Genomic DNA, 25,293 nt, shown 5'->3' with positions numbered 1-25,293 from the left:
AACACCAATGGGAACAGTGTATGGTCTTTGTGTTCTAAGAACTTATCCCATTAAGAGCTTGGGTTTTAGAGGGTTAAACAGACATAAAAAGGATTTCTGTGAATAACTGGAAAATAAAGCTGTCTGCCAAGTCACACTGGGCAAAGTGGGTTATCGCCTCTGGTCAGGCAATGATATATATATATATATATATATATATATATATATATATATCCACATAGAACAGATGAACTATAAAAGACATATATTATAATTAATAATAATTCTAATGGGAAAGCATGCTACTTGTTGATTTATTCATTCTTTCAGTAAATACTGAATTCCTACTATGTACCATAAAATGGCACGTAACTTTTAAATGACCTCAACTTCATAAAACTTTCTAAAGTAAACAATCAAAAGTACCTTTCCAATTTTGTGTTAAACCTAGATTCCCAAGAAATCAATGGAGATAGACTGTCAATACTTTGTAAATGGATTAGTTTGAGAGTAAAAAGCCTGGGACAGGGAAACAAGGCAGTGCCCTTGGCCCCATCACTACACTGATAGCTAGTGCTTGTCCTTTGTCCAAAGTCATCTAAGTAATCCTATCTCCACCTTGAAGTGGAGAAATTCACCTTTGTACCTGAGGATGGTGGCAGAGGTCATGGAAGACTGTGTCGCCAGTCACAAGGAACTCCATCCTCTGTCCACTTCCAGCCTGGGCAGACCCAGAGGCTGGCAAGACCACCTGTTGTGGTCAACAGCCTGACCTTGCCTCCATGGAAACTTGCAATTGGTGAGGCGCTGATACGGGAGGCCAGGTTGAGAAAGAATCAATGAGGGGCTGAATTACCTGCTCAGTTCAGGCAGCTTTTAACCCAAATCAAGTTTGGGAAGTCTCAGGCGATCCCTCCTTCCCCCAAAAGTGGAACTGAGAAGTTGAGGAAGTGGGTAGGATCTCTGAGAGACACATGGAACCCACACCTTCCACAAGGGTTCTGAAATGCTTGGTTAAAAGTGTTTGGAGTAGGAAAATCCTAAAAAGCCCACAAATTGCCTTGATTTATGGAAACCTTGAACCCTGAACCACTGCCCTTCTATCCGCCCTCCCCACAGGTCTGACCGCAAACCAGAACCATTCTCCTCCATCTCCTTGAACCTAAATCTGGGTTAGTTTAAGAAGCAAGACTCTATAACAGATTCTTATGGGGGTCCAATTCCAAATTACCTGAGGGTTGATAAAGTATCCAAAAAGTCTTCTTGTTCCTTAAAGAAAGAACTATACACACAGCAGGAATTTTTACATATGATTAAAGCAAGCTGTCATTTCTACTAAACACCCATGCGTTATCAGGCCTGCCACCAAGAACAAAGCAGGTTTTGAAAAAATGACAATCTTTGAAGCCAAGGGAAAGTGTGCATTTCACAAAGGGGCCAGCCTTGAAGTGGCTGGAGAATGTGCTGCGCCTTCTGGGGCCGGCGTGGGGGCTGGGGAGGCCAGGCGAGCTGGCCTCAGGCTGTTCTGGGGGTGGGAAGTTACTCCTCTAACAAGATGGAGAATCACAGCCTCAGCCAAAGCAGCGGGAGGCCGGCTACCCATCTTATCTTGTAACCACAGACTTTCTTCCACTCTGCCAAAACTCTGGGGGAGGGGTCTAGGCTGAATCCTAAGCTGAAGGATATCAAGCTCTGAGTTCAAGAGATCATCAGATAGCTAGCTCCAGGAATGCAGTATGAAAGCAGAAGGTTGAGTCAAACTTTCCACATGGCACTGTCCCTGTGGCAAGCAGAGAAGGCAAGCATGGCATGGGGGAGAACACACACAGGACCACCACCACCGCCACCACCAGCCAGAAGGGCCTTGTCAAGCAACAAAAATATATCACTACTGGTATATATTCTTTGGCTTGCAAGTCTGATGTGTAGCCAGCACCCCAAACGCTGACTGCTTATGTTCCTACCTTGCGCCGGGGTGCCGGTTTCCTTTGGGTTTTGGTTGCAGACCTGCAGTTCCCAAGGCGCTCCATTCCACCACTCTGCTGGACAGAAACTCCTTTCTCAATGACACTGCAGGCTTTGGGGGCACTGGACACACTCCCAGTGCCCATGACTTCACAAACACTCCTGAGGGGCAGCAGTGGCTATTCTCAGCCTGATTTACTCACAGGTGCCATGTTGTCCCTTCCAGAATGGGGTGGCAGTTACCCTTTTAAGGAAAAGATCTTCCCTGGTCAAGAGCCAGTACACTGAAACATACTGGAAGCCCCGGAGGGCTCAAGCGCCCAGTGGTGGGATGGTAGATTTCAATTCCCCCATTATCAGTGAATGCCGGAGTGAGACTGGGGAGCAGAGAAGGTGGAAGGGGACAGTTAATCTCTGGCATTCCTGCTGTTCACACGGCCTGGCCCTCCTTGAAGGGTACTCTGGGGAATCAGTGAGTTTGGAGAATGGAGAAACCCAAAGGAATCAGTGTGGAGTTCACAGGGCTGGGCCAGCAGAGCTCTCAGTTACCCGCACTCACCGCGTCTCTCTAATTACTACTTGCTCGGGGAGCTTGGGGACCTGATATCCCAATAATGCCATTGTTCTCCCCAACACCTAACACTGGCAGAGATTTTTTTTTTTTACAGAAGAAAGGAATCCAGTAAAGCATGTACCAGAAAAGCTAAGAAAGCCCCAAAGAACACATACTGTGTACATAGGAGGGGCGACACTTTCACCATCTTTCAGTGAGAACATTTTACTTTCACTTAGGACATTTAGAATACTGGTCATCTTGCACATATAAAAAAAATGCTCAAAACAGTATGTTATGAATGACCTACCACTACAGTGCCAAACTTTCTAGAGTTGTACCAGTTTACTGTCTGAATGACTTTGAAAGCCAAAGCACTTTTACCAGTACGGGCACTGCCAGATCCCCGAACTGCACCAAATTCTGCCTCACACAAAGCCGGTCTGTTCTCTTTCTTGAAGGAATAACCAGCTTATTGGTGCAAGAAGCAAAAAAAGGAGAAGCTATTTGCAAAGAAAAGTTTCACCCATGGAGGTTTTGAGTGAGTTCAATTTTTTTGGCAGGTAATGCTTCTTTGAATATTTTAAAGGCAACATTAACATTTTAAAAGAAAATTCAAAATGAGATGATTGCCTTGTAAGGAGCTATAACATTAGAAAGAAACTTCTGCTTACCTGGTTAAAGGTTTTCTTTTCTTTGTATGTTTCCCGACTGCCTCTTCGTTTCAGGGAACTCTGAAATAGATCCAAGGGACTCTGTTACAGAGGGGTCACACTGGCGGGGAGGGGACACGCACAAGGACAGAGGTCCCTTTTTTCCCACTGGAATCAGTAACCACTTAGAGTCAACGTTTCAAGGCAGCTAAGTAGGTTGGTGAGATCTTTGAATCCTAAGAGAATTTAAATCCTAATTATTACATTTCAGGTATTCCTCAGTTATTCTGTTTCATTTACAAAAGGGGTGATTTGGAGAAAATACACCAGTGAAGGGAAGACAAGAAGAGGAGGGAAAGGTTAAAAGTTTTGGAAATAAACATGTAATATTTCTGGGGCTGTCTTATCTTTCTAATTATGAAGCTAGTAAGTTTGAGCTAATATCAAAATGATTTGATGTTTCCTGAATGCCTATAAGTAAATGGCCAGATTAAAAAAAAATTGGTAGGAGGGAGAAAAGTGAGGAGGGGGGATCATTTATGGAAAAAAACCTTCTTCATGAATAACCCACTCTTAATTCATGATGAAGCCTACATCTTAAGAATCTAAGAGAATTCATAATTTAGTCATTTGTGATGTGGCTTTGATCATGTCCTTCAGTGGGTTGGGCCCCTACCTAGCTTTATATACATTACAGTGCACCTTTGCCTGCTACAGGCAAGAAATGTGTCTGAAACATAAACATAACTATAAATAAAAAGGACAAGGGTGTCTGAAGCGGTTTAACATGGAGGCGGACAGTTCCTGCCACAGTGAAGTATGAAGACACAAAGAACTGATTGGAAGAAGAGCGAGAAGCATCCCAGGGGAAGACGCAAGAATTTGAAACCCAAGAGAAATCATGTGATCCTGAGACCAGCTGGAAGAAAGCAGTATGGAACGTTAAGGTGGCTGGCTATCCCTCAGACCTTGGCAATCCTGTGAACGAGAAGAGATTCTCCCTGACGGCCAACAGAACCCCCACGGTTCTGTTGCTTCACCCTAAACTGAAGCAGGGACCAGGGTCCTCTGGGAACTCAACTTGAGGTGGACTCAGAGCCCTCCCTGCTTCGTTCCTTTGCTGCAACCCACATACCGAAACAGCTGGGAAAAGAGGCTCTTATGCAAGTCACCTATATTAACAGTCAGACCTTAAGCTAATTGACTTAGTTCTGTTTACATTTAACTGTCTCACACAGAAGACTAGGCCATGCCACTTACTGAATGAATTTCAAGGTTCAGAAACAAAATTCTAGTCTCCCTGAGCCTGTAGGAGGCTGGAGGTCTGAGAGGAGAAAAATATAATTGAGAGAAGGGATGAAATGGTGATAGAATCAGCATGGGTGTGGGCATCCCTGGCCAACCGAGGCGGGTGTGGAAGCTTGTCGCTGATGCCTCTGCAGAAGTGGCTTTGTTTCCTTTAGGCTTTTTGGTAAAGGCAAGGTCACACCACAAAGAGAACCAGTCTCTTCTGACAGGTTAAGGTAAGCAAGTCTTAAAGGCTTGAGTCTTCCCCAGAATGAGCAGGTTTTCCAAGATTCTTCCCGCAGCAGTGGAGTTTCTTTGATCAGAGTGAGCTGAGTGAGGTGAACACTCCGGTGACTCCCCACAGGGAAGAGTTACCATAAAGAAGCAGGGACAGAGACTGGTCCCAAAGCTTCAACCTCAGGGACATAATTCTGGGGCAATCAAGAAGGGGAGTGCAGGGAACCCACCTTCCGTGAGCCCCACACTGCGTCACATTCTCCCAAAGAACAGAAAACATTCTGCCTACGCTGCAAGAAAATGGTCTAGAAGTGAGATGACAGCTAAGAGTAGAGACAGTAGTTCCTGAAAATTGATGCAGATTCGTGGGTGGCTGCATCGTGGGGTGGGAGGAAGGAGCACAGTCTGGGTGCGCCCTCCTGATGGGAGGGAGCCAGCAATGTGCCAGAGCGCATTCTCCCCACCCAGCTGAGGGGTCTCTTCCCCTTGCTGAGCTCTGCACACAACAGCCTCTGAGTCCTGCAATTCTTCTAGCGAATTACGGAGTGGGCAACGCAGATCCCAGCCACAGTGACAACTGTGATGAAAACCACTGCAAGGATTAAGGTTAACCAGAAATTTGAAGGACCTACACAAAAGAAACTTTGGTGATAAACATAAAGCAATACTTGGTGGTATCTGATAAGAAGATGTTATATTATAAAGATGTCACATTTCTCCGAAATCATTTTATAATATGGTAACATTTTAGCCAAATTCTTCTTTGTCTCCATATATACATATAATATATAATGTGTATACAATGTGATATAGGTACACAGGCACACAAAAAGTATTTGTGCGTATAAGGATATCTATATACACACAAACAACTTTTGTTTATTGGTGAGGGAGGTAAGCTGATAGAAGGACTTGACGAAATGATTCAAAAATTCATCTAGAACAGGGCTGGCAAACTATGGCCCTCGGGACAATGGACCCACAGCCTGTTCTATAACTAGGTCTTTCTGACGCACGGCCTCCTGCACTACTGCCTGTGGCGGCTTCTGCTATAAGGGCAGAACTGAGCTGTGACAAACCATATGGTCTGCAGTGACTAAAATATTTACTGTCTGGCCCTTTTCAGAAAGTTTGTTCACCTCTGAGCTAGAAAAATAGATGGGTAAAAACAGCGAAAAACACTTTAAAAGGAAGAATGATGACCATAGGTTATATACTATTAGGTACAAAAATATAATATGATGGTTTGGTGCTGGTAACAAGAATAGACAGATCAATGGAACAAAATGAAGCTCAGAAACAAATGTGAAACTTTGTAAGATATTAACAATTGATAGAGGCAGCATTTTAAAACAGTGGGGGGGGGACTGTCTAACAGGAAAAAAAAATAGTGAGATCCCTATCACATATCAAAAATCTCCTGATGAATTTTAAAAATATAGATTTAGGATATCATAAATAAACTAGAAGGAAAAGTGATGGATTTCTACTTGCTCTTGAGACATGGCCTTTATAAACACAGAAACAAAAGCCAAAGCATCTAATAAAAAATATTGATAGAATGGATTAGTAAGACTTTTAATTTTTATATATCAAAAGAAACCATTTACAGTATTAAAAAGCAAATGACAAAAATGGAAAAAATTTTCTAACACAAGGTAGACAAAAGAGTAATATTTGGCAAGCAATAGGAAAGCCACTTTCATAAGAAAATAAGCAAATGGCCAATAAACACACAATCAGCCATTAAAACAAGAAGATACCATTTTTTCGCTAAAAAATTAACAGACTGAAATAAGTATGGCCCCAAGTGTTATTAGCAAGTGTCCACAGTGGTGGGTGTTACCACAGATCTGTAAGAGTGAGGGGCCCTGCAGCATTTCAGGTGGGCAACACAGCCTCACAAATGCATATATTGTGACCCAGTAGTTCTACCTCTGGGAATGCACCCTAAGGAAAAATGCAGAAATATATGCAAACATTTATGGGTAAGAATGCTCATCACGGCACCTTTTACAATAGTAAATAAAGACTGTGAAGGTTATGAACATGATGTTTTTGAAGAATACTGAAAGATTCAGGAAATACAATACATTAAAAGAAAAATATAGCTGACAAACAGCATATGTTTTGTGACTTCAATTTACAGCTAATAGAATCTAAATATATGTATGTGTTACCTGTGTTTGTTAGAAAAGTAGACTGTAGAAATATGTATTAAAATGTTAATAGTGATCATCTTCAGGTGATAGAATTAAAGGTGATTTCAATTTTTGTGGGTTTTCAGAGTCTCCAAAGTATCTACTATAAATACTATTTCTTTTGCAAAACAGAAATCTGTACTTTAAAGAGGTGACAGAAGAAGAGGCCACCACTGATCTCCCATGTTGGACTGCAGTGGAGCTTCATCAGAAGTTATCTGCCAACTTCTTGGGCTTTTTTCCATCATTAGAAATTGTTTTCATTAGCTGGTCCTTGAGGTATAAACTACGCATACAACTTGGTCATGTTTAAAATGACCAAGAATCCCCCTAAAGATTGAGGAACAGGCCAGGTACCCCATTGCACTGCAGGTCGGGGGCATATGGCTCCCTCACCAAGTTCTAAGCAGTCCTGAGGCCCCTAGCCTGGGGTGCAGTCTCCTCCCCAGCTCACCAGCATAGTGGCCAAGGAACCCTGGGTGTAGGGAACTTGTATGAACACTATTCATGAGTGGTTCATTCCTCTGGATGACTCAAAGATGAGACAATAAGGGAGAGGGAAAAATGCAGACTATCAAATAAATGGAACACAGAATGAGGATGTGACCACTTTTTAATTCTACTCTTTCTTTTTAGTCTGGTCAACTGCCAGAAAATCAACTCTAAATTCCTATAAAAAAGGGAAAAAAAAAGATTTCTGGACCCAAACTGAATCCATCTAAGTGTGATGCATTTGCTGAGTATTAAATGATTGAATAAAATATGAAGTCAGGCAGTTATTTGAACTTCTTTATCAATTCTTAATGTTTTCCATTTTAAGGTAGTCAGTTTCTTCCAACCAGTCTCAGAAAACAAACAGGCTCTTGATTGCTGAAGTATTTTCAGAGACAGATTCTGGCCTTAAAATTCAGATTGGTGATAAAAGGAGGCAAATATAAATTAGGATGCTGTAAATTGTGAGTCTATATGGAAAAGAGGATACCAATATAGGTAGATGATTTTCAGAATTCTTACAGATTCTTACTATTTAGAAAGTTGCCTAGATTTTTTGCGTTGATTTATAATCCAATTATAAAATCAGAATAAGAAAACAACAGTCCATAAGTCTTCTTCCTTTTAGGAGGAAGTTATCAAGATTCTCTTACCCATATTAAAGTTTTCACTTGAGTGTTACAAGATACAGAGAATAAGAACTATCAGCTTCTCCTTCAGCTAGAAGCACCGGGTCTTGACTGGAAGATGCCCCCTGCCCTTGCCTGTTCTCAAATTGCCCCTAAAACAACTCCCAGGGAGACTAGACCCCTTCATGGCATGGACTCACAGCCTTCCACCAAAATCAGTTGCACCAGTTACACTGCAGGACCCAGTAAACATAAACTCCCCTTGGATTCCATGGAAAATCCTCCTCGGCAACTTAGTGAGGACCTCAAAAGCATAAAAAAGATCCAGTCAGAAACGAAGTGTATACTAATTGAAATAAAGAACAATTTATAGGGAAACAATAATAGAGTGGATGAAGCTGAGAATCAAATCAATTATTTGGAACATAAGGAAGCAAAAAATAAACAATCAGAACAACAAGAAGAAAAAATAATCCAAAAAATTTCGGATACTATAAGCAGCCTCTAGGACAACTTCAAGAGGCCCAACAGTCACATAATAGGGGGGACAGAAGGAGAAGAGAAACAGCAAGAAATTGGAAATCTGAAAAAGCAGTGCAAGAAAATTTCCCTAATTTGGTGAAGGAAATAGACATGCACGTCCAGGAAGCACAGAGAGTCCAAAACAAGATGGACCCAAAAAGGCTGAGTCCCAAGACACATCATAATTAAAATGCCAAGGGTTAAATACAAAGAGAGACCCTTAAAAGCAGCAAGAGAAAACAAGTTATTTACCTACAAGGGAGTTTCCATAAGAGTGTCAGCTAATTTCTCAAAACAAACTGCAGGCTACAAGGAATTGGCAAGAAATATCCACAGTCATGAAAAGCAGGGACCTATAGCCAAGATTGCTCTACTCAGAAAAGCTATCATTCAGAGTTGAAGGGCACATAAAGAGCTTCTCAGACAAGAAAAAACTAAAGTTCATCATCACCAAACCAGTATTAAATGAAATCTTAAAGGGATTTATTTATGAAATAGAAGAATATCAGAGCTATGAACAATAAAATGGCAATATATGCACATCTATTAACAATTGAATCTAAAAAAACATCTCTGGCTGGTGTGGCTCAGTGGATTGAGTGCCGGCCTGCAAGCCAGAGGGTCACCAGGTTGGTTCCCAGTCAGGGCACATGCCTGGGTTGTGGGCCAGGTCAGGTCCCAGTAAGGGGCATGTGAGAGGCAACCACACATTGACATTTCTATCTCTTTCTTTCTTCCTCCCTTCCCCTATGCCTAAAATAAATAAATAAATAAATAAATAAATAAATAAATAAATAAATAAATAAATCTTTAAAAAAAAAAACCACACTAAGCACACAAGAATGGAGACAGAATCATGGATATAGAGTGTTTCAATGGTTGCCAGGTGGGATTGGGTGAAGAAGTAAGGGGATTAAGAAGTACAAATAGGTAGTTACAGAATAGCCATGGGGATGTAAGATACAGTATAGGAAATGGACTAGCCAAAGAACTTGTATGTGTGACCTATGGTCATGAACAATGGTGGGGGGGATTGCCTGAGGGGGGGTGCGTGGTGGAGGGCAAAGGGGGAAAAATCAGGACTTTAAAAGCATAATAAATAAAATATAATAAAAAATAAAAATAAAACCTCCATGGCCATAGAGGGAAAGAAACCCTGTCTCTTTGGCCCTGCCTGGGAGGACAATATGATATTAACTATCGATACCATTTGTTGGGCACTTACATGTGCCAGGCACAATGCTGAACTCTTTCTTCGCTCGTCTAATTTCATTGCATTCTCATGAGAACCCTGAGAGGCATATACTATTATCACTAACAGACAAGAAAACACAGAACTTAGGTAATGTTCCAAGGTGCCCCAGACATGGAGATGGGGCACCACCCTGACTCTGACTCCAACCCTTGCCTCTGACCTCAGGCCTCCCACAACCCAATCACCCAATAAGGGCTGTTTTTCTCTTTGTTTTCTCAAGTCTTCAAAGCCCCTCACTGCTGGGTTTTCTCATCCAATGCATCTCTCCTTTCTTTAGAGAAAGAGCACAAAGAACTATTCTAGGAATGGTTGCAAATTGCTCTGCTCACAAGATACCTCATAGTCGTAGAATACTTGTTGGCACTCGAATTGTTTCTGAAAGGATCTGAGCTGCAGAGAGCAAAAGTCCTTATTTGGAAAAGGTATAAAACTATTACCAGAGACAAAATACCACAAAGTAAATGAGAAGAGGAGGAGAATTATATTGAGACTCTTAGGCTGAAGAAAGGTACAGCCATAAAAGGGGCATGTGAGAGGCAACCACACATTGACATTTCTATCCCTTTCTTTCTTCCTCTAAAAGTCAGAGCTGGATTAGGAGTCCAGGCAGCCAAGACCAAGAGAGGGAAGGCCAGAGCCACACTGTCCAGGCTGTGAGGCCCACCTGGAACACACAGAGACCCCAGCACACCCTGCCTACCAATGGTGCTTTCTCCTGGGAAAGGACATGATAATAAAAAATGACAGGTCGCTGCACATTGAGGAATGTGATACAACGTGGGCTAGTTGGTTCATTTTAAACCTTAGAGACACATATTTTGAGGCCTAACGACTGGAAAATTGCTGGCTAAAACATGCTAAAACATGATAAAATGTTTATCATGTTCAACCAAACATGATAAAATAAATGAAACTAAGATGATAAAATAAAACTGTAAGTTACCCTTAGTATGCAGAAAGAAAAATAGAAAATCATGACCATTGCAAAACCATAATGACTACACCAAAAACTAAGCATCCTTCTCCCAAACTGTAGGAGTTCCCATCTTCATGTGCAGCTCTGTGCAGGCACTCAGCCACACCACCAAGCATTACATGAAATATGAAATTAGAGCCCACATTTCAGAAGTCTCTGTTCACTCACTTAGCAGGTGACCAATAAGTTGATACAATACTATATAGCCATTAAAAATTATGATTACTGAAAATTTTAAGTGACATGAGTAATTTTTTATTAAATGCCAGTATTTCACACACACACACACACACACACACACACAAAATGTTGCCCCCTTTCCAGAAAAAAATCTATCACTCACTGTTTTTCAGGCACCTGTAACATGAGAAGATATTTAGTAATTTTGTTTGTTTATTTAGCTTTCAAACAAAAGAACATAGGGGAAAATTCTGAATTACCTGTGATACAACTTCCTAATAATCTGCCATGATACCCCTTGAACCTTCTATTTGATTTTGCATAATGTTCTAAATCATAGTGTACTATCACATTATTAAAATTTATGTACACATTTGTCAAAACTCAGTATATCTAAGATATGTACATTTCAGTACATATAAATTAACCCAAAGTGTCTGCAAAAATTAAGCTCTAGTTAACGTGTACAGAAAAAGTGAATGTGTCTACAATTTATTTTCAATGTCAAAAATAAGATGGGTTAATAGAGTGGCAGATGGATAATAGATATGTGATAAATCAAATATGGTAAAATGCAGAATGTAGGTGATGAATATATAGGTATTTGTTACAAAATTCTTTAAGCTTCACTGTATTTGAAAATTGTCATCATGTTGGAAAGAATAACATCATGCACATAATGTTTCTGATTGCGCAGAAAACAATTGATATGCTACTGTATAGCCATTAAAATTATGATTACTGAAAATTTTAAATGACATGAGTAATCTTTTATTAAATGCCAACATTTGAAATGCAAGATTAAAGATGTAAATATAATTTAAGATTAAATATTTTTGTCTTTGGAATGTTTGGAAGCAAAAACACTAAAATGTAAGAGGTCTTGTCAATAAGTAGTAGAATTATGGATAACTTCATGTTTTTCTTTACAGACTTTTTGTATTTCTCTGAAATAGTCAAAATTAATATGTATTATTCTTTCAAATAAAAAAAGATGTTATAGTTTAAGGACAACGAAATTGATTCTAATGCAAATGTCCCCACTAAACCTAACACTGTGTTGCCTTTGCCGGAAACGATGGACAAGACTGATCTCGGGCCCTCAAACAAGGCAGAAATGAACAGGAAACTGAACTGGAGGGTTAGTCCCAAGGCAGGATTCGCTCTCTGCTGCTGGGGATCATCAGATACATCTTCCAACAGAGAAGGATCTAATGGACATTTGGGGACAGAAAATGGATCCGAGGTTCTAATCACCAAACTGACTGCTTCCTCTCCAAGAGGCTCCCCTACCAGGCAGAGGCCAACTTGCTGACCAGTCTGCTGAGAGCCCTGTTACCTGAAGCCACCACTCAGCTCCATTCATCACCCACCAAAATGCTCTGAAACCTCAAAAGCGTCACTGGTTAGCATTCTGCATAAAGCCATTCCTACCCCTTGGATAAATCTTCAACAATTCTCTCCAACTCATGACAACTTGGACTACCAACTTTAACAACAAGGCACACTCTAAGTGATTCAAGGGGAGAGCGGGGATGCTTGCCCATGGTTTTGCGATTCCTGCAGAGCAGAAGCTCTCTCAACTGTCTAACAGCCTCCACCACCATTCAGGGGACTGCAAGGTGATTCAACTAAGCAAGTTCAGTAACTGAGCTGTGGGGCAAGGGGCAGGATGCTACCTGCTCAAGTAGCCTGAGAAACCCCTAGAGGCTGAGAGCTCTTGGGACACTGTGGTAGGGGCTGGAAATAAAGATGCTTCCAGTAGAAGGTAAGGTGGGCCCACAGCACAATACTGTCTTGGGATAAGGATGAGCACCCAGCAGAGTGGAGGGAGGAACTCCCTGCAAAACTTAGTCCTGCCTAGACCTGCCCCCTGGTCTGAGGGCCCCAGGCAAGACTTTAGCTAGGAAAGGCTTTGTGTGGAAGAATGAAAACAGCCCCAGGTTTAGGTGAATAAAAGCAAGGAAGCCAGTTTTATCATCTGTGATCCTGTCTTCTTTTGTGAACATAGGCTAAGAAGCATGATGCCCTAAACCATAACTATTTCTGCTAGCATTATTATGTTCGTGAGCCAGCACATCCCAGACAGTGTTAAAGCACCCAGATCATTGAATGTCCACAGCAGCCCCTCGACAGCTCAACAGCTAAAGCAGAGTGGCCACCAAGAAATCCTGAGGTAGCCCTGGCTGGTTTGGCTCAGTGGATTGAGCGCCAGCCTGACAACCAAAGAAACCTGAGCAGCTGCCCCCACCTTTGACACACGCACGGACATGAGAGTTATTCCTCTTCCAGAGACTCCGACAGCTCCTGCCTTGCTGGGGACGGAGCACTGTGGATCAGGCTCATGGGATAGAACTTCACTGAATATTAAGGTGTTCATTCCTATTAGGTGTCACTCCATGGTGTGGCCCTGCCAAAATGCAAGGCTGTAGTGCTCACCAATGTACTTTTCTTATGTACAAAATGTGCTTTGTGATGTTATTGCCACATCAGTATAGTTTTTTGTCTTCTAAATGACACCAAATCTATACCCAGTTTCACATATGAAATGCTGGTCTGAGAAAATGCAGATGTTGTTCGATCTTTATGTGTAAGCTATAACAATTTGGAAAACCTTCACCTAGGTATATAAAAGGATAAGGGTATAGCAAGGTAAACTCCTTTCAACTCCTTTATTCAAACTCATGGCAGCACTTATTAGGATGGCTCCTCCCAGGCTGCGGGCAAATCTATTTATGCAATCAAGCTGGATTCTAAAGGTTTCAGAGTTGACAGAGTAAAGGAGGCTTAATAAGGAAGTCCCTTCTGCTTGAAAGCTATATCCTGCTTCCTCCCCTGATGCACCCTCTGCGGCTGTGGCTGTTCCCCACTGGGGCAGATTGCTCATCTCTGACAAGCCAGCATGCCTACACTTCTGAGCCACAGTCTGTCCAATGATGAAAGCAGATGCCCCAGGTCCCTTCTGATCCTTTGATTTTCTGATTCTACCATTCAATGACATCACTCCCACCCACAGCACATTGGGTTTGGGAAGAGCGATGCATCCCCCAGAGAAACAATGGGAAGAGGGAAGAATACCCCACGAGGTGTGTACAGTACCTTGCTATTTGCATTTTCCAGGATGGGCAATGGGAATCATAGTCCCTCATTGACCAGGAGCAAAGTGAGGCTTGCAAAGGTACTTGACGTAGCCAAGGAGGTGCAGCGAGGAAGTCCTGCCTCACTTTGGAGTGGTCAGCTCAACCACACCACAGCTGCCTCTGAGGTACAGTGATGAGGCCACAGAAAACACAGAGACTCAGAGTTGAGGTCTCTTTGTTCTGCCCATGTGGCATTTGTTCAGTCAGTCATCTCTTACTCTTGGGTTCACCAGAGCGCTGTATGTGCCCTTGTGTGGGGGTACCATGTTTTCATCCTTTTTACACCTCCATCTCTTTCACAGGCTTCCAGAAGGAAAGCTGGCCGTCAGGGGCCAGTCCCTTCCACTCTCACCTCTCTTGGTTCCACCATACTCAGGTGCACATGCTTGGCTGCTGCAAACATTTACTTGGGGATGCAAAAGGGCTTCAGAACAGTAACTGGTACTCAAAGAAGTCCTTTGAAGATTCAAGTAGCACGTACCTGCAAACAGGAAAATGCCAGTGGACAGGCTTTTCTTCTCCCACCAGCTGTCCACTGATGTTTTCTGCTTGCCACAAGGCCCACTTGTCAACACTAGTGTTCTGTCCATAGATCTCTGTGCTCCACGATTTTCCTTTGACTCTCGTTTTGGGCTATTTATTTATTTTCATCTATAGTAACAGCACCCGAGATCTCTCAGAGTTGAATGTGTAATTTCACCTGGTTTTTAAAAGGTTTCACAGTATGGCTTTAGAAAAACTTTGAAAATTCAAATGATAACTTTTTTGCATTAAATAATAAATTTTATTCCAAAACTGAACCAACATCTTCATGAATTTTTCAGTTTCCTGGCAAGAATGTGTGGAAGCATGTCACATGTGTAAAAGGGAAAGATAAATTGGGAACAAGGGCATTCATGCCCAAATCCAGACACATCACTCATGGCCTGCGACCTTGTACTAGGTCCTTGAGCTCCTGGTGCCTTAGTTTCCTTATTTAAAAGTGGAGATAATATTAATATCTACTTCATATAAAGGGTTCTTATAAGAACTAAATGAAGTACAGTAATACACTTAATAAATGACAGCCATAAAAAGCAAATGTTAGCCTGCTAAACAGTAATAATTCTTGCCTTCGTTAATATTTTCAAATGCTAACCATCCCTTCCTTTTTGTAAATTGAGAGTTAGAGCCATTATTAATCATTCTAGCTTTCTTCTCTCTCTAGAAAAAAAAAACCTTGTTTACAGAAATGTCTTAACTTTGTGTGGAAAATGTGTATTTGGAATATAAACTTTTACATCTGTGTGGTTTCTGGATATTCCTTTCTGAATATGGAATGGAATTTGGATAATTTACAACTCCAAATTCCTATCACAGGTCACATAAAACCTATTGTGAAAATACCTTACTACTGTTGGTTAATAATTTGCAGAAGGAATTTTAACTTAAAAAAATTCTCTCTCACGTTAAGTGAGCATTATTTCTATCATTTCAGGGAGATAAGTAGGTCAGATTTTCCACAAAACAATTAAATATGCCAAGAGCCAATGGCAAAAAGGGGCTTCACACCCAACGTCTAGAATGAGTCAGACTGCACAGGTGACAGTGCCTGCCCTCCCCCACGCAGATCCCAGTTCTCAAAGGAGAGGCACTCTCTTTGTGACTGACAAGGCTTTTCTTTAACACCTAAACATAAAGTGAATAGTAAGGTTGGGGGAGAGTGGCTGAACAGAAGGGTAAGTAAAAGCCTGAAGCAGAGGGAAGGGATATGAAGAGAAAAGAGATCATGAAACCTCTTCCCTACGACAGCTTCTGTCTGGTTTTAGATAGAAATGGAGAAGCACCCAGAGTGTGAAATGAACATGCTGGAAGACCTCATCTCTTGGGTCATAACATCAGTCAGGCAAGCAAATACATGAAATCTCATCCAGATATAAAGCAACATCCAGGTGGAAAAAAATGACGAAAGAGTTAGTTATGTACTTTTCAGGCCTTTGGACAAGTCGGAGCCATGTGTCCGGGGTTGGCCCCACTGGGAGCCCCTCCTGCGGGCCTTGTGTCTGTGCTGGGAGAACCCGCTGTGACGTGATTCTTTTCTTAGACATTGTTTTTCCTCCTTTATTTCTAACGCCCTGATAATTCCTGGGCTCTGGTTCTCTGTTTTCTTCCACATGACTGAAAACAGACACAAGGTCTTGTCACAAGGTCCCCTTCACTCTGGGCAGATATTGCACATTCCGTTAGAAATTAGGACATTAGAATGGCCTTAATTGTGAATCAACATTCCAGGGCAGGGAGGTTCTCTATGCAGTTAGCAGGTTAGTTCAGACTATAAAATGTACAGAAGACTCTAGCTACTGAAAATTAACTGAGAATGCAGTTGATAAAGAGGAGAAAGAATACACAGAACCTGAGCTGTAAAGCAGGACAGAGGCCACCCCTGGGAGAAGGGGCAGGATGTGCACATCCCCCAACCTCTGTCCGTGCTGTCCTGTCTTCTCACGCTGCTCTCCTACTCGCCTGCCTCCTGTAGAGCCCTGACCTCATGCGTCTGTAACCCGCATGCTGGGTCCCCACTTCTCCTTCTCATCACACCCTGTACCCCATTTGCTGATAAATTCTCATTCCTCAGTTTCAGCTGCTATTGACACCACTCCTGTCTCCCTCCCTGAGAGGGTGAGGGGAGCAGCGGGGGAGGGGAGCATCCCTGGCAGCCGAACCCTCATCTGTCCTCAAGAATAGAAGCCATTAAATGGAAGAAAAATCTGATCATGGATGAACATTGAAAACATTATACTATGTGAAATAAGCCAGACCAAAAATAAAAGGACAAATATTTTTTGATTCCATTTATATGAGATACCTAGATTAGGCAAATCCATAGAGACGGAAAGTAGAACGGAGGACTAGGAGAGAGGAAGAGTTACTGTTTAATGGATGCGGACTTTCTGTTTGGGATGATGAAAAGTTCGAGAAACAGATAATGGTCATGGTTGTACAACACTGCAAGTGTAGCCAATCCTAGTGAATTATATATTAAAAAAAAATTAAAATGACAAATTTTGTTATGTATATGTATAACTAATTATATCCAAAACAGTCTATTTTAAGAGCTATAACAAATCACCCCAAACAAAACTCTGTGGACTGCTATAGCTTATATTTTGGGTGACACTGTAAGATTCTGTGATTTATCTCTCTTTCCATGTGTAAAACATTATACATTCTTTCTCTCCTTTTATGGCCAAGAAGCCAAGATTACCAAGGACAGTTTTTAATCTGTAGAATACACAACCAGATAGATTCAAACTGTTTATTATAAATGTTTTGAAGGCAGCTTTTAAACAGTGACCAAAGCTTTATCAGGCTTTTTTCTTCAAAGGCCTTCCATTTTTTGTTAAAATGGAAAACGTTTTAAATTTAAAAGGAAGATTTTAAAATGTGTATCAATGGCACATATTTTAAAATTTTATTTTATTATGCCTCTAAAGGTAGTTTCTCTTCTATTGATGTTTTGGGTCAGTATATTTTAAGCAACTATTACATGCATGGTTTCTTTATAGGAAATAAATAATTTCTCTCAGTGATCATAAGTTATTTGTGGAAAAAAATTTAGCCCTGCTGGTGTGGCTCAGGGGATTGAATGCCAGCCTGTGAACCAAAAGGGCTGCTGGTTCAATTCACAGTCAAAGCACATGCCTGGGTTGTGGGCCAGGTCCCCAGTGAGGGACACGTGAGAGGCAACCACACGTTAATGTTTCTGTCCCTCTCTTTCTCCCTTCCTTCCCCTCTGTCTAAAAATTAATTAATTAACTAATTAATTAATACAAATTTTAATTTACCAGAAAATAGTACTGGGAGAAATTTTGGTTTTTCATAGAGGTATAAAATCAAAAAACTTGTTGGAAGCAATGCAGGAATACCTTCTACAGTGTTTTATATTTCCTTTTTTGTACATATACACATCAATACATTGCTCGTTACTGAAGAACTGGAAGAAAAAGAATGAAGTAGTAAAGGAAGTTGGAAAGAATGGGAGTAAGGCGAGAGGAAATTAGAAAAGAAAAGTTCCTGGCTTTACATTCCATTCTTAGATATAGCTCTAGCTGACTATGTACCTTAGCCTCTGTGTCAGCTGAGAAGCCAAGACCCTAAACGCTTGCTTTCTAATTGGTTAGGAGGACGCAGACCTGATGAGGTGACCTTATGCTCACCGAAGAACCATCATCAAGAACATCAAGTGAGTTAGCACACACACTGCTTACATTCTGCATCTAATTAACTTGCTCCATTATAAGCAAATATTTTATAGTCAAGATCTTTCTTGTAACACCCCTATGAGATACTATTCTCATTTTATATGCAAGCAAACACCCTCAGAGAATGTAACTTGTCCATCACCACAAGCAGGATTTGAACCCAGTCTCTTCACTTGCAGCCTGAGTCTCTCCACCAAACTGTGCTGCATCTAAGGTCAGGGAGTTTGGGAGAAACCAGATCAGGCCACTAGTAGGCTGCTCACCTCTGTGCTGACTGCTCTCCCATTCCAGGTGGACCTGTGAGGTGAGCCTACATCCCAGGAAAGTATGCAACAGGAATAGGGATATGCTCTTTGGTATTCTGCAAATTCCAAAAAGGAAAATAGCATGCCTTGTCCCGCCCCAGTCACTTCACAATTATCCATCCTTTATAATGGAACACAGGTCTCCACCCTACACTGTACCTAGGAAGTGGAGCACACCCAATCCTCTAGGACTCTGAGGCCCTACAAACATAAGCCCAGCTCTTCAGGGTCCCCCAGAGAAACCTGAGATCCCAAACTGTGCAACTGTGCTCTTAGTCAGGACACCCACAGCTCACTGATGCATCTCCCATTCTACCTCTTCAAGTATGAGACCCTGCAGACCCAGCTCCAGTGTTTTCTGGGTTGTTGGTGGGCACAGAAAACCTATTATAATAACAGTTCATGACTTATGAACATTTTTGTTCTCTAGACATGTATGCCAATTACTTGCTTCTCTAAAAGTCCTGGGCCTGAGAGAACAACCTCCTTTTAATAAGGGCCTCACTGTGGTTCTGCTTTTTAAACATCTTTTCTTTGCAGGAGATTGCCTTCACATTGTTTATAACAAATGAGAACCTCTTCAATTTCCTCATTAGAAGGGTCTCAGAAGGTTTTTGGAGGGGAAGCAGTCTCATAGTGAAATGAGAACAGAGAAAAATATTTCTCCTGTGTCTTTCTGGCTGTTTGGAAGAAACCGTAACTTCAACCTCAAGCAGTCAATGTTCAGCAGCCTTGAGATCAGCAGTATCTTTTCAGAACCCCTCCAGAACTGGCTGGATAAAAGTATTATCCAGGATGAATAAAAGTACTGTGCTCCAGGAATAATCTTGAAAACATGCTACAACTGTTTTCTGCCTTAAGAAGCAGCATTCACTTTTAGACCTTAAGCTACACAGATGCACTTTACAAAAAGGTATGCTTGGTGCCTGTGAGGCATCACCGATGAGTTTACAAGCACAATTTATATGTGTGATCTGCTACTTAGGTCTTTTCCACTCAAAGGCAACTATCCTTCAATTTCCCTTCTTCAACAATACCCTCCCATCTGTTCCTCTACTATCCTGGACTGATATTCTGGAGGAGGTATTTCAACTGTCTTTTACTATCTAACAAGTAGAGGGGGGGAAAAAGGAGAAATCTTGGAAAGAAGTCTACAATGTTGATATAGGCATCTCTTTTCATCTCTGTTTTGAAAACCCTGCATCTGGTTTCACCAGGTACCAGCACAATAGGATTTTGCTTCCTTGTGCCACTTGTTATTACCCATCTATTATTATTTGATCACAAACACTTGGTAACTAATACTTCTCAAGTCATTGAGGTCCCCCCAGCCCTTTAAATGAGAGTGTGCCCAAATATGTAATAAGCATCAACAATTTTCAGGAAAACTTTAACAGCACAAAATGACACAATCGCAAGTCATGTAAGACAAGACTCTTAAAGATTTATCAAGTCATATGAGTTTACCTAGTGCCAAGCTCATCACAGATCAGATTAATTACTCTGAAGAATTTAGCAACTGTCTTTATTTTATATATTTTTAATTTTTATAGTAATGTCAAATTATTTTAATTCTTTAATTTAGATGGGAAAAAAATCAAAATAATCTATCATGATTTTTTAACTTTCTAGAAAGTAATGGCATTTATTTGACTTATATTGTTTATAAAATTTTTTTCATTTTTAAATCATTTTTATTTTTCAATTACAGTTGACATACATTACTATATTAGTTTCAGGTGTACCCCCAGGGTTTAGACATTTGATAACTTACTAAGTGATCATCCTGATAAATCTTGCACTCATCTGACACCGTACATTGTTATTAGAATACTGACTATATTCCCTATGCTGTTCTTCATATCCCCACGATTATTCTATAACAACTAATGTATACTTCTTGGTCCCTATCTACTATCTTTAATCACCATATTTTGCCATGTATAATGCACACTTTCTTGCTCAAATTTTTGAGGGAAAATAAGGATGCACATTATACATGGGTATAATGATTATATACCATACACATAATAATGGGTACAATAATCCTGGGTGCACATTATACACGGCAAACACAGTAGCTCAAATCCTGCAGATTAAGGAAAACCCAGGTAATGGGTACTGCTGTAATCTGGGTACAGAAGAAAATTATCTCCATCTAGGAAATGTGAAATGAGCCACAAATAGGTAACTGGGAAAATCCCTCTGGTGATGTCTGACATAATTCCCGAGGGAAGGATTAGCAAAGGGAGTGCTACCATCTAGTTTATGAGTCATTGTTGAAAATACTTCCTTTTATCTTTCTTAGATAAAAAGCTGACAAATCAATCTTTAAAACCTTATTTAGTTAAATCCAGCTACAAAATCAGTTAAAGGAAGACTATCTATATCAAAAGAATACGCACATTTTATTAACACCAACAACAGTTAAAAGACAATGATATGTCCTGGCCTGGTGCCTGGCTGGTTGGAATGTTGTCCTATACACCAAAAGGTTCCAGGTTCAATTCTCAGTCAGGGTTTGTGTGAGACACAACTGACTGGTGTTTCTCTCTTACATGGATTTCTCTCTCTCTCCTTCTCCCTCTCTCTAAAATCAATAAAACATATCCTTGGGTGAGTATTTTTTAAAAAGACAATGACAGTATTTAATACAATAAGAAAATATTGTTTTTTAAAAGAACTATAAAACTTTATCAGATCACTTTTATTAGAAGACAATATTCCTCAGAATCCAAATGACCTCCTTTTTCTATGCATGTATCTCCAAACATCCTTTTGTGTTTGCATAGTTTGTGCTTCTGCAATGTCACGTGGGTTAGAATGTCAAGGTGTAACTGTCACACAGCCCACTGTGGACTTCTGATGGGGGATATTTGCACTTGGTATGTTCACAGATCTCCTTGCTCCCCAGCCTTCTTAGTTTGTTCCTGGTCAGTCTTTCATGTGAACCACCTGTTACAAAGTCTGTTGGGGGTTTTCTTGGTCACCCAGACATGATCTTTAGTTTCTATAGTAACCGCTGATCAGGCCTCCTCAGGAAACGAGGAGTTTCACGTGATTTCCAGGGAACTAAAACTCTTCCCCGTAGAAGCTAAAACTTAAAACAATAAATAAATGGAGTTAACCATTATAGATGACTATGAAGTTCTAGACTCCATTGAGTTTGGAATCTAGCAGGAGAGCAACATGGTAGCCCACAGGACTCAACAGAGAAAAAGCCAGTATTTCTGATTCCCAGTTAGTTTTTTAAAAAATATATTGTACTTTTCTCCTAGCTTCTTAAATGAAATTTATAGGATACAGGTCAACCCTGACCTCTTGCTTGGGGCTCTATTACCAGACTTCAGGGGACTCTCCTGAGGGCTGTCTGGCTAGCGGTGCCCAAGGGCCAGTGCTGCCCGCTCAGGCATCATTAGGGCATCAACAGTGCCTCTCCTCTGCCCTGCTCTAGCCTGATCCCCTAGTATCAAATCAGTTAGAGGCTACAGTAGTGGATGACTAAAGCCATTAGAAGTAGGTAAAAATCTAGCTAATTATCAAGGAGAAAGGGTCTAAGAGGACACGTCATGCAATAAATGCATCACTTGGGATTCACGACAGCTCCTTTAGGTCTTCAGACCCCTTTATAAAGCATTCTGGGATTTGTGACCATGTTCCAGGTGCTTAAAGCTGACGATACCTGAATTCCAGATAAATATACACTCTCATCTTTCTTACTTTATCTTCTCTTTCTCCTTTCCCTATAAAATCTCTGAATTTTTCTTTTTACTTTATTAAATTGTACAGGGTCCAGCACAAATAATGCTCCTTTTTTATTACATAAAAATCTTCTATTACAAAATCATAAGCATGTAATTCTGTAACATAACCATGTCATAGTCAAGCATACCATATGACATTGTAGGTGAAATGTTCAAATCACTGTCCATCTCATGCAAGATATTCACATATCCTACCAACCACACTCAGTGGTGTTATTCTGCTGGACCCTGAATTTTATTATTTATGCTATCACAGTTGTCCAACATTTTCCTCCTTTCTCCCCCCTCCACCCACCCCCCACACTCTCAGGCAATTTCCACACTGTTGTCCATGATCATGGGCCCTGCATACATGTTCTTTGACTACTCTATTCCCTATGCTATACAGTCCCATGACTATTCTGTAACTACCAACTTGTACTTCTTAATCCTGTCTCCTTTTCCATGCATCCCCCTGGTCCACCTCCCACCTGGCAACCACCAAAACATTCTCTGTATCTGTGAGTCTGTTCCTGTTCTGCTTCCTTGTTTATTTTGTTTTTTAGATTCAACAGTCGATAGATATGTATTTATTGCCATTTTATTGTTTATATATTTGATCTTCTTAAAGACCTTTTAAGATTTCATATAATAGTGGTTTGGTGATAATGAACTCCTTTAGCTTTTTCTTGTCTGGGAAGCTCTTTATCTGCCTTTCTATTCTGAATGAGAGCTTTGCTGGCTAACGCAATCCTGCTGTAGGTCCTTGCTTTTCATGACTTTGACTATTTCTTGTTAATCCCTCCTAGCCTGCAACATTTCTTTTGAGAAATCAGCTGACAATCTTATGGGCCCAATCTTATGGGCTACTAGAAGGTAACTAACTGCTTTTCCTTGCTGCTTTTAGGATTCTCTCTTTGTATTTAACCTTTGGCAATTTAATTCTTTGGCATCTTGGAGTGGGCCTCTTTAGGTCCATATTGTTTGGGACTCTCTGTGCTTCCTTGACTTGCATGTCTATTTCTTTCACCAAGTGAGGGGAGTTTTCTTTCATTATTTTTTCAAGTAGGTTTCCAACTTCCTTCCTTTACTGCTATGATGTAAATGTTGGTATGCTTGAAGTTGGCCCAGAGACTCATTATACTATCCTTATTTTGGGGGGGGAGGGATTCTTTTTTCTTCTTGCTCTTCTGATTGGTTGTTTTTCCTTCCTTATAATCCAAACTGTTGATCTGATTCTTAGCTTTATCCACTCTACTGTTAATTCCCTGTAAATTGTTTTTTATTTCAATTACTGTATCCTTCATTTGTGACTGGATCTTTTCTACACTGTTGATGTTTTCATTAAACTCACTGAGCATCCTTATAATCAGTATTCTGAACTATGCATCTAATAGATTGCTTGTCTTCATTTTGTTTAGTTCTTCTTCTGGAGTTTTGTTCTGTTCTTTCATTTGGGACATGTTTATTTATCTCCTTATTCTGACAACCTCCCTATATTTGTTTCTATGTATTAGGTAGAGGTGCTACATCTCCCAGGCTTGGTAGAGTGACCTAATGTAGTATATGTCCTGTAGGGTCCTGTGGCACAGCCTCCCCTCATACTCAAGCTCTGGGTACTCAAGGTGCACCCACTCTGTGGGCTGTGAACAGCCACCTCATGTAGTTGAGCCTTGATTGCTATTATCATATCCAAGGTCAGCCACTGCCTTTGTTCTGTCTGGAGTCACACAGAATAAGCTATAAAGCAATCTTCAGATGGCTGCTACTTGTGCTGGTCTTAGAGGTGCTCAGGTGAGGCCCAGCTGTAAACCAAGGCTGGCTGCTGCTACTGCCAGGCATGGAGCAACTTAGCAAGAGGTACAGGACATGCTGAAGCCAGATGCTATTTTTTGAGAAGATTTAGGATAATCTGAAGCATGGGCCAAGACAAGCTGTTTATAGAAAAGCCACTTAAAACAAATTGGGTAGACCTGAAAGTTGGGTGCAGCAGGGTGTCAAGTAATTACCAGGGTGATGCAAACAGTGTGAGCCAGGTTGACTGAGTCTCATATATGGATCCACCAGCTGGCTGTGTTGGGGGAGGGCTCCGAAAAGGAACAATGGCCTCTATCAGTACTTCCCCCTGGGAGAAAGCTGCTCCCAAGCTCTTGCCCTGATGCTGGACAATTCAGCTCTTCTCTATATGTCTCCGATGCCTTCCAACCTTCTGCCATAGCACTGGAGCTCGGAGGCAGTAAGTCCAAGTAAGTCTGTGTGAGGGCCCTGGGACTTCAGAAGTTTCTGTCTTCCACAGCTTCGATCCTCACTAGTTTTTACAGCTAGAAGTTATGGAGACTAATCTTTTTGGCACTAGAACCCTGGGCTGGGGGAACTAGTGTGGGGCTGGGACCCACTAACTCCCAATTTTTATCTGCCACATGTGGGTGTGAAACCAGCCCATTCTGCATCTTTACCCCTCCTACCAATCTCAATGTGGTTTCTTCTTAAGTTCTATAGTGGTAGGACCTCCATTCAGCTCATTTTCTGATGGTTCTGAATGATGGTTGATTTACAGATTAGTTGTAATTTTGATGTGGTTATGTGAGAAGGCAAGCCATGTTTACCTACATTGCCATCTTGACCAGAGGTCCCTAAATTTTTCTTTTCTCCAAAAAGTTTGGTTCTATCCTTCAACATTCCTGAAACTCTTATCTAAGTGAGAACTTGAATCTCTTGCCTCTGACATATACAATTCTTTTTCATGGCTAGCTAAGGCTGAAATCTCACACTGTTTTATATGTAAATATGACACAGGCCAGAAATCACCAAACCACTTTACAACCTCCAGAAAGGCCTGCGACCTTATAAAAGAGACCACAGCACTCATGTGCTAACGCTCAGCATCCTACTCCTCTGAAAGAGACTCTACCTTCACACCATGCCTGTGAATTCT

General features: G+C 41.0%; 1 protein-coding gene across 9 annotated transcripts in view; it reads right to left on the bottom strand.

Annotated features, from left to right (window-relative positions):
* Positions 1–25,293, bottom strand: part of MTCL1 (microtubule crosslinking factor 1) — a 140,320-nt gene that overhangs the window by 55,225 nt on the left and 59,802 nt on the right. For 4 of the 9 annotated variants that reach the window (XM_053663534.1, XM_053663536.1, XM_037147470.2 and 1 more), the window contains exons 4-5: positions 3,172–3,231; positions 1,944–2,021 (exon numbers count right to left, since the gene is read on the bottom strand). In XM_053663534.1, the coding sequence (XP_053519509.1) occupies positions 1,944–2,021; positions 3,172–3,231 (138 nt within the window). The remainder of the gene's footprint in view (positions 1–1,943; positions 2,022–3,171; positions 3,232–25,293) is intronic. The other 5 variants (XM_053663537.1, XM_037147471.2, XM_037147472.2 and 2 more) reach the window with 2 other exon arrangements.

This window comes from Artibeus jamaicensis, unplaced genomic scaffold (genome assembly GCF_021234435.1).
Source record: "Artibeus jamaicensis isolate MK-2021 breed Jamaican fruit bat unplaced genomic scaffold, CSHL_Jam_final contig_3205, whole genome shotgun sequence".
Classification (NCBI taxonomy): Eukaryota; Metazoa; Chordata; class Mammalia; order Chiroptera; family Phyllostomidae; genus Artibeus; species Artibeus jamaicensis.
The sequence above is the reverse complement of the archived record's forward strand: the minus strand, read 5'-3'. Positions and strand labels throughout refer to the sequence as shown.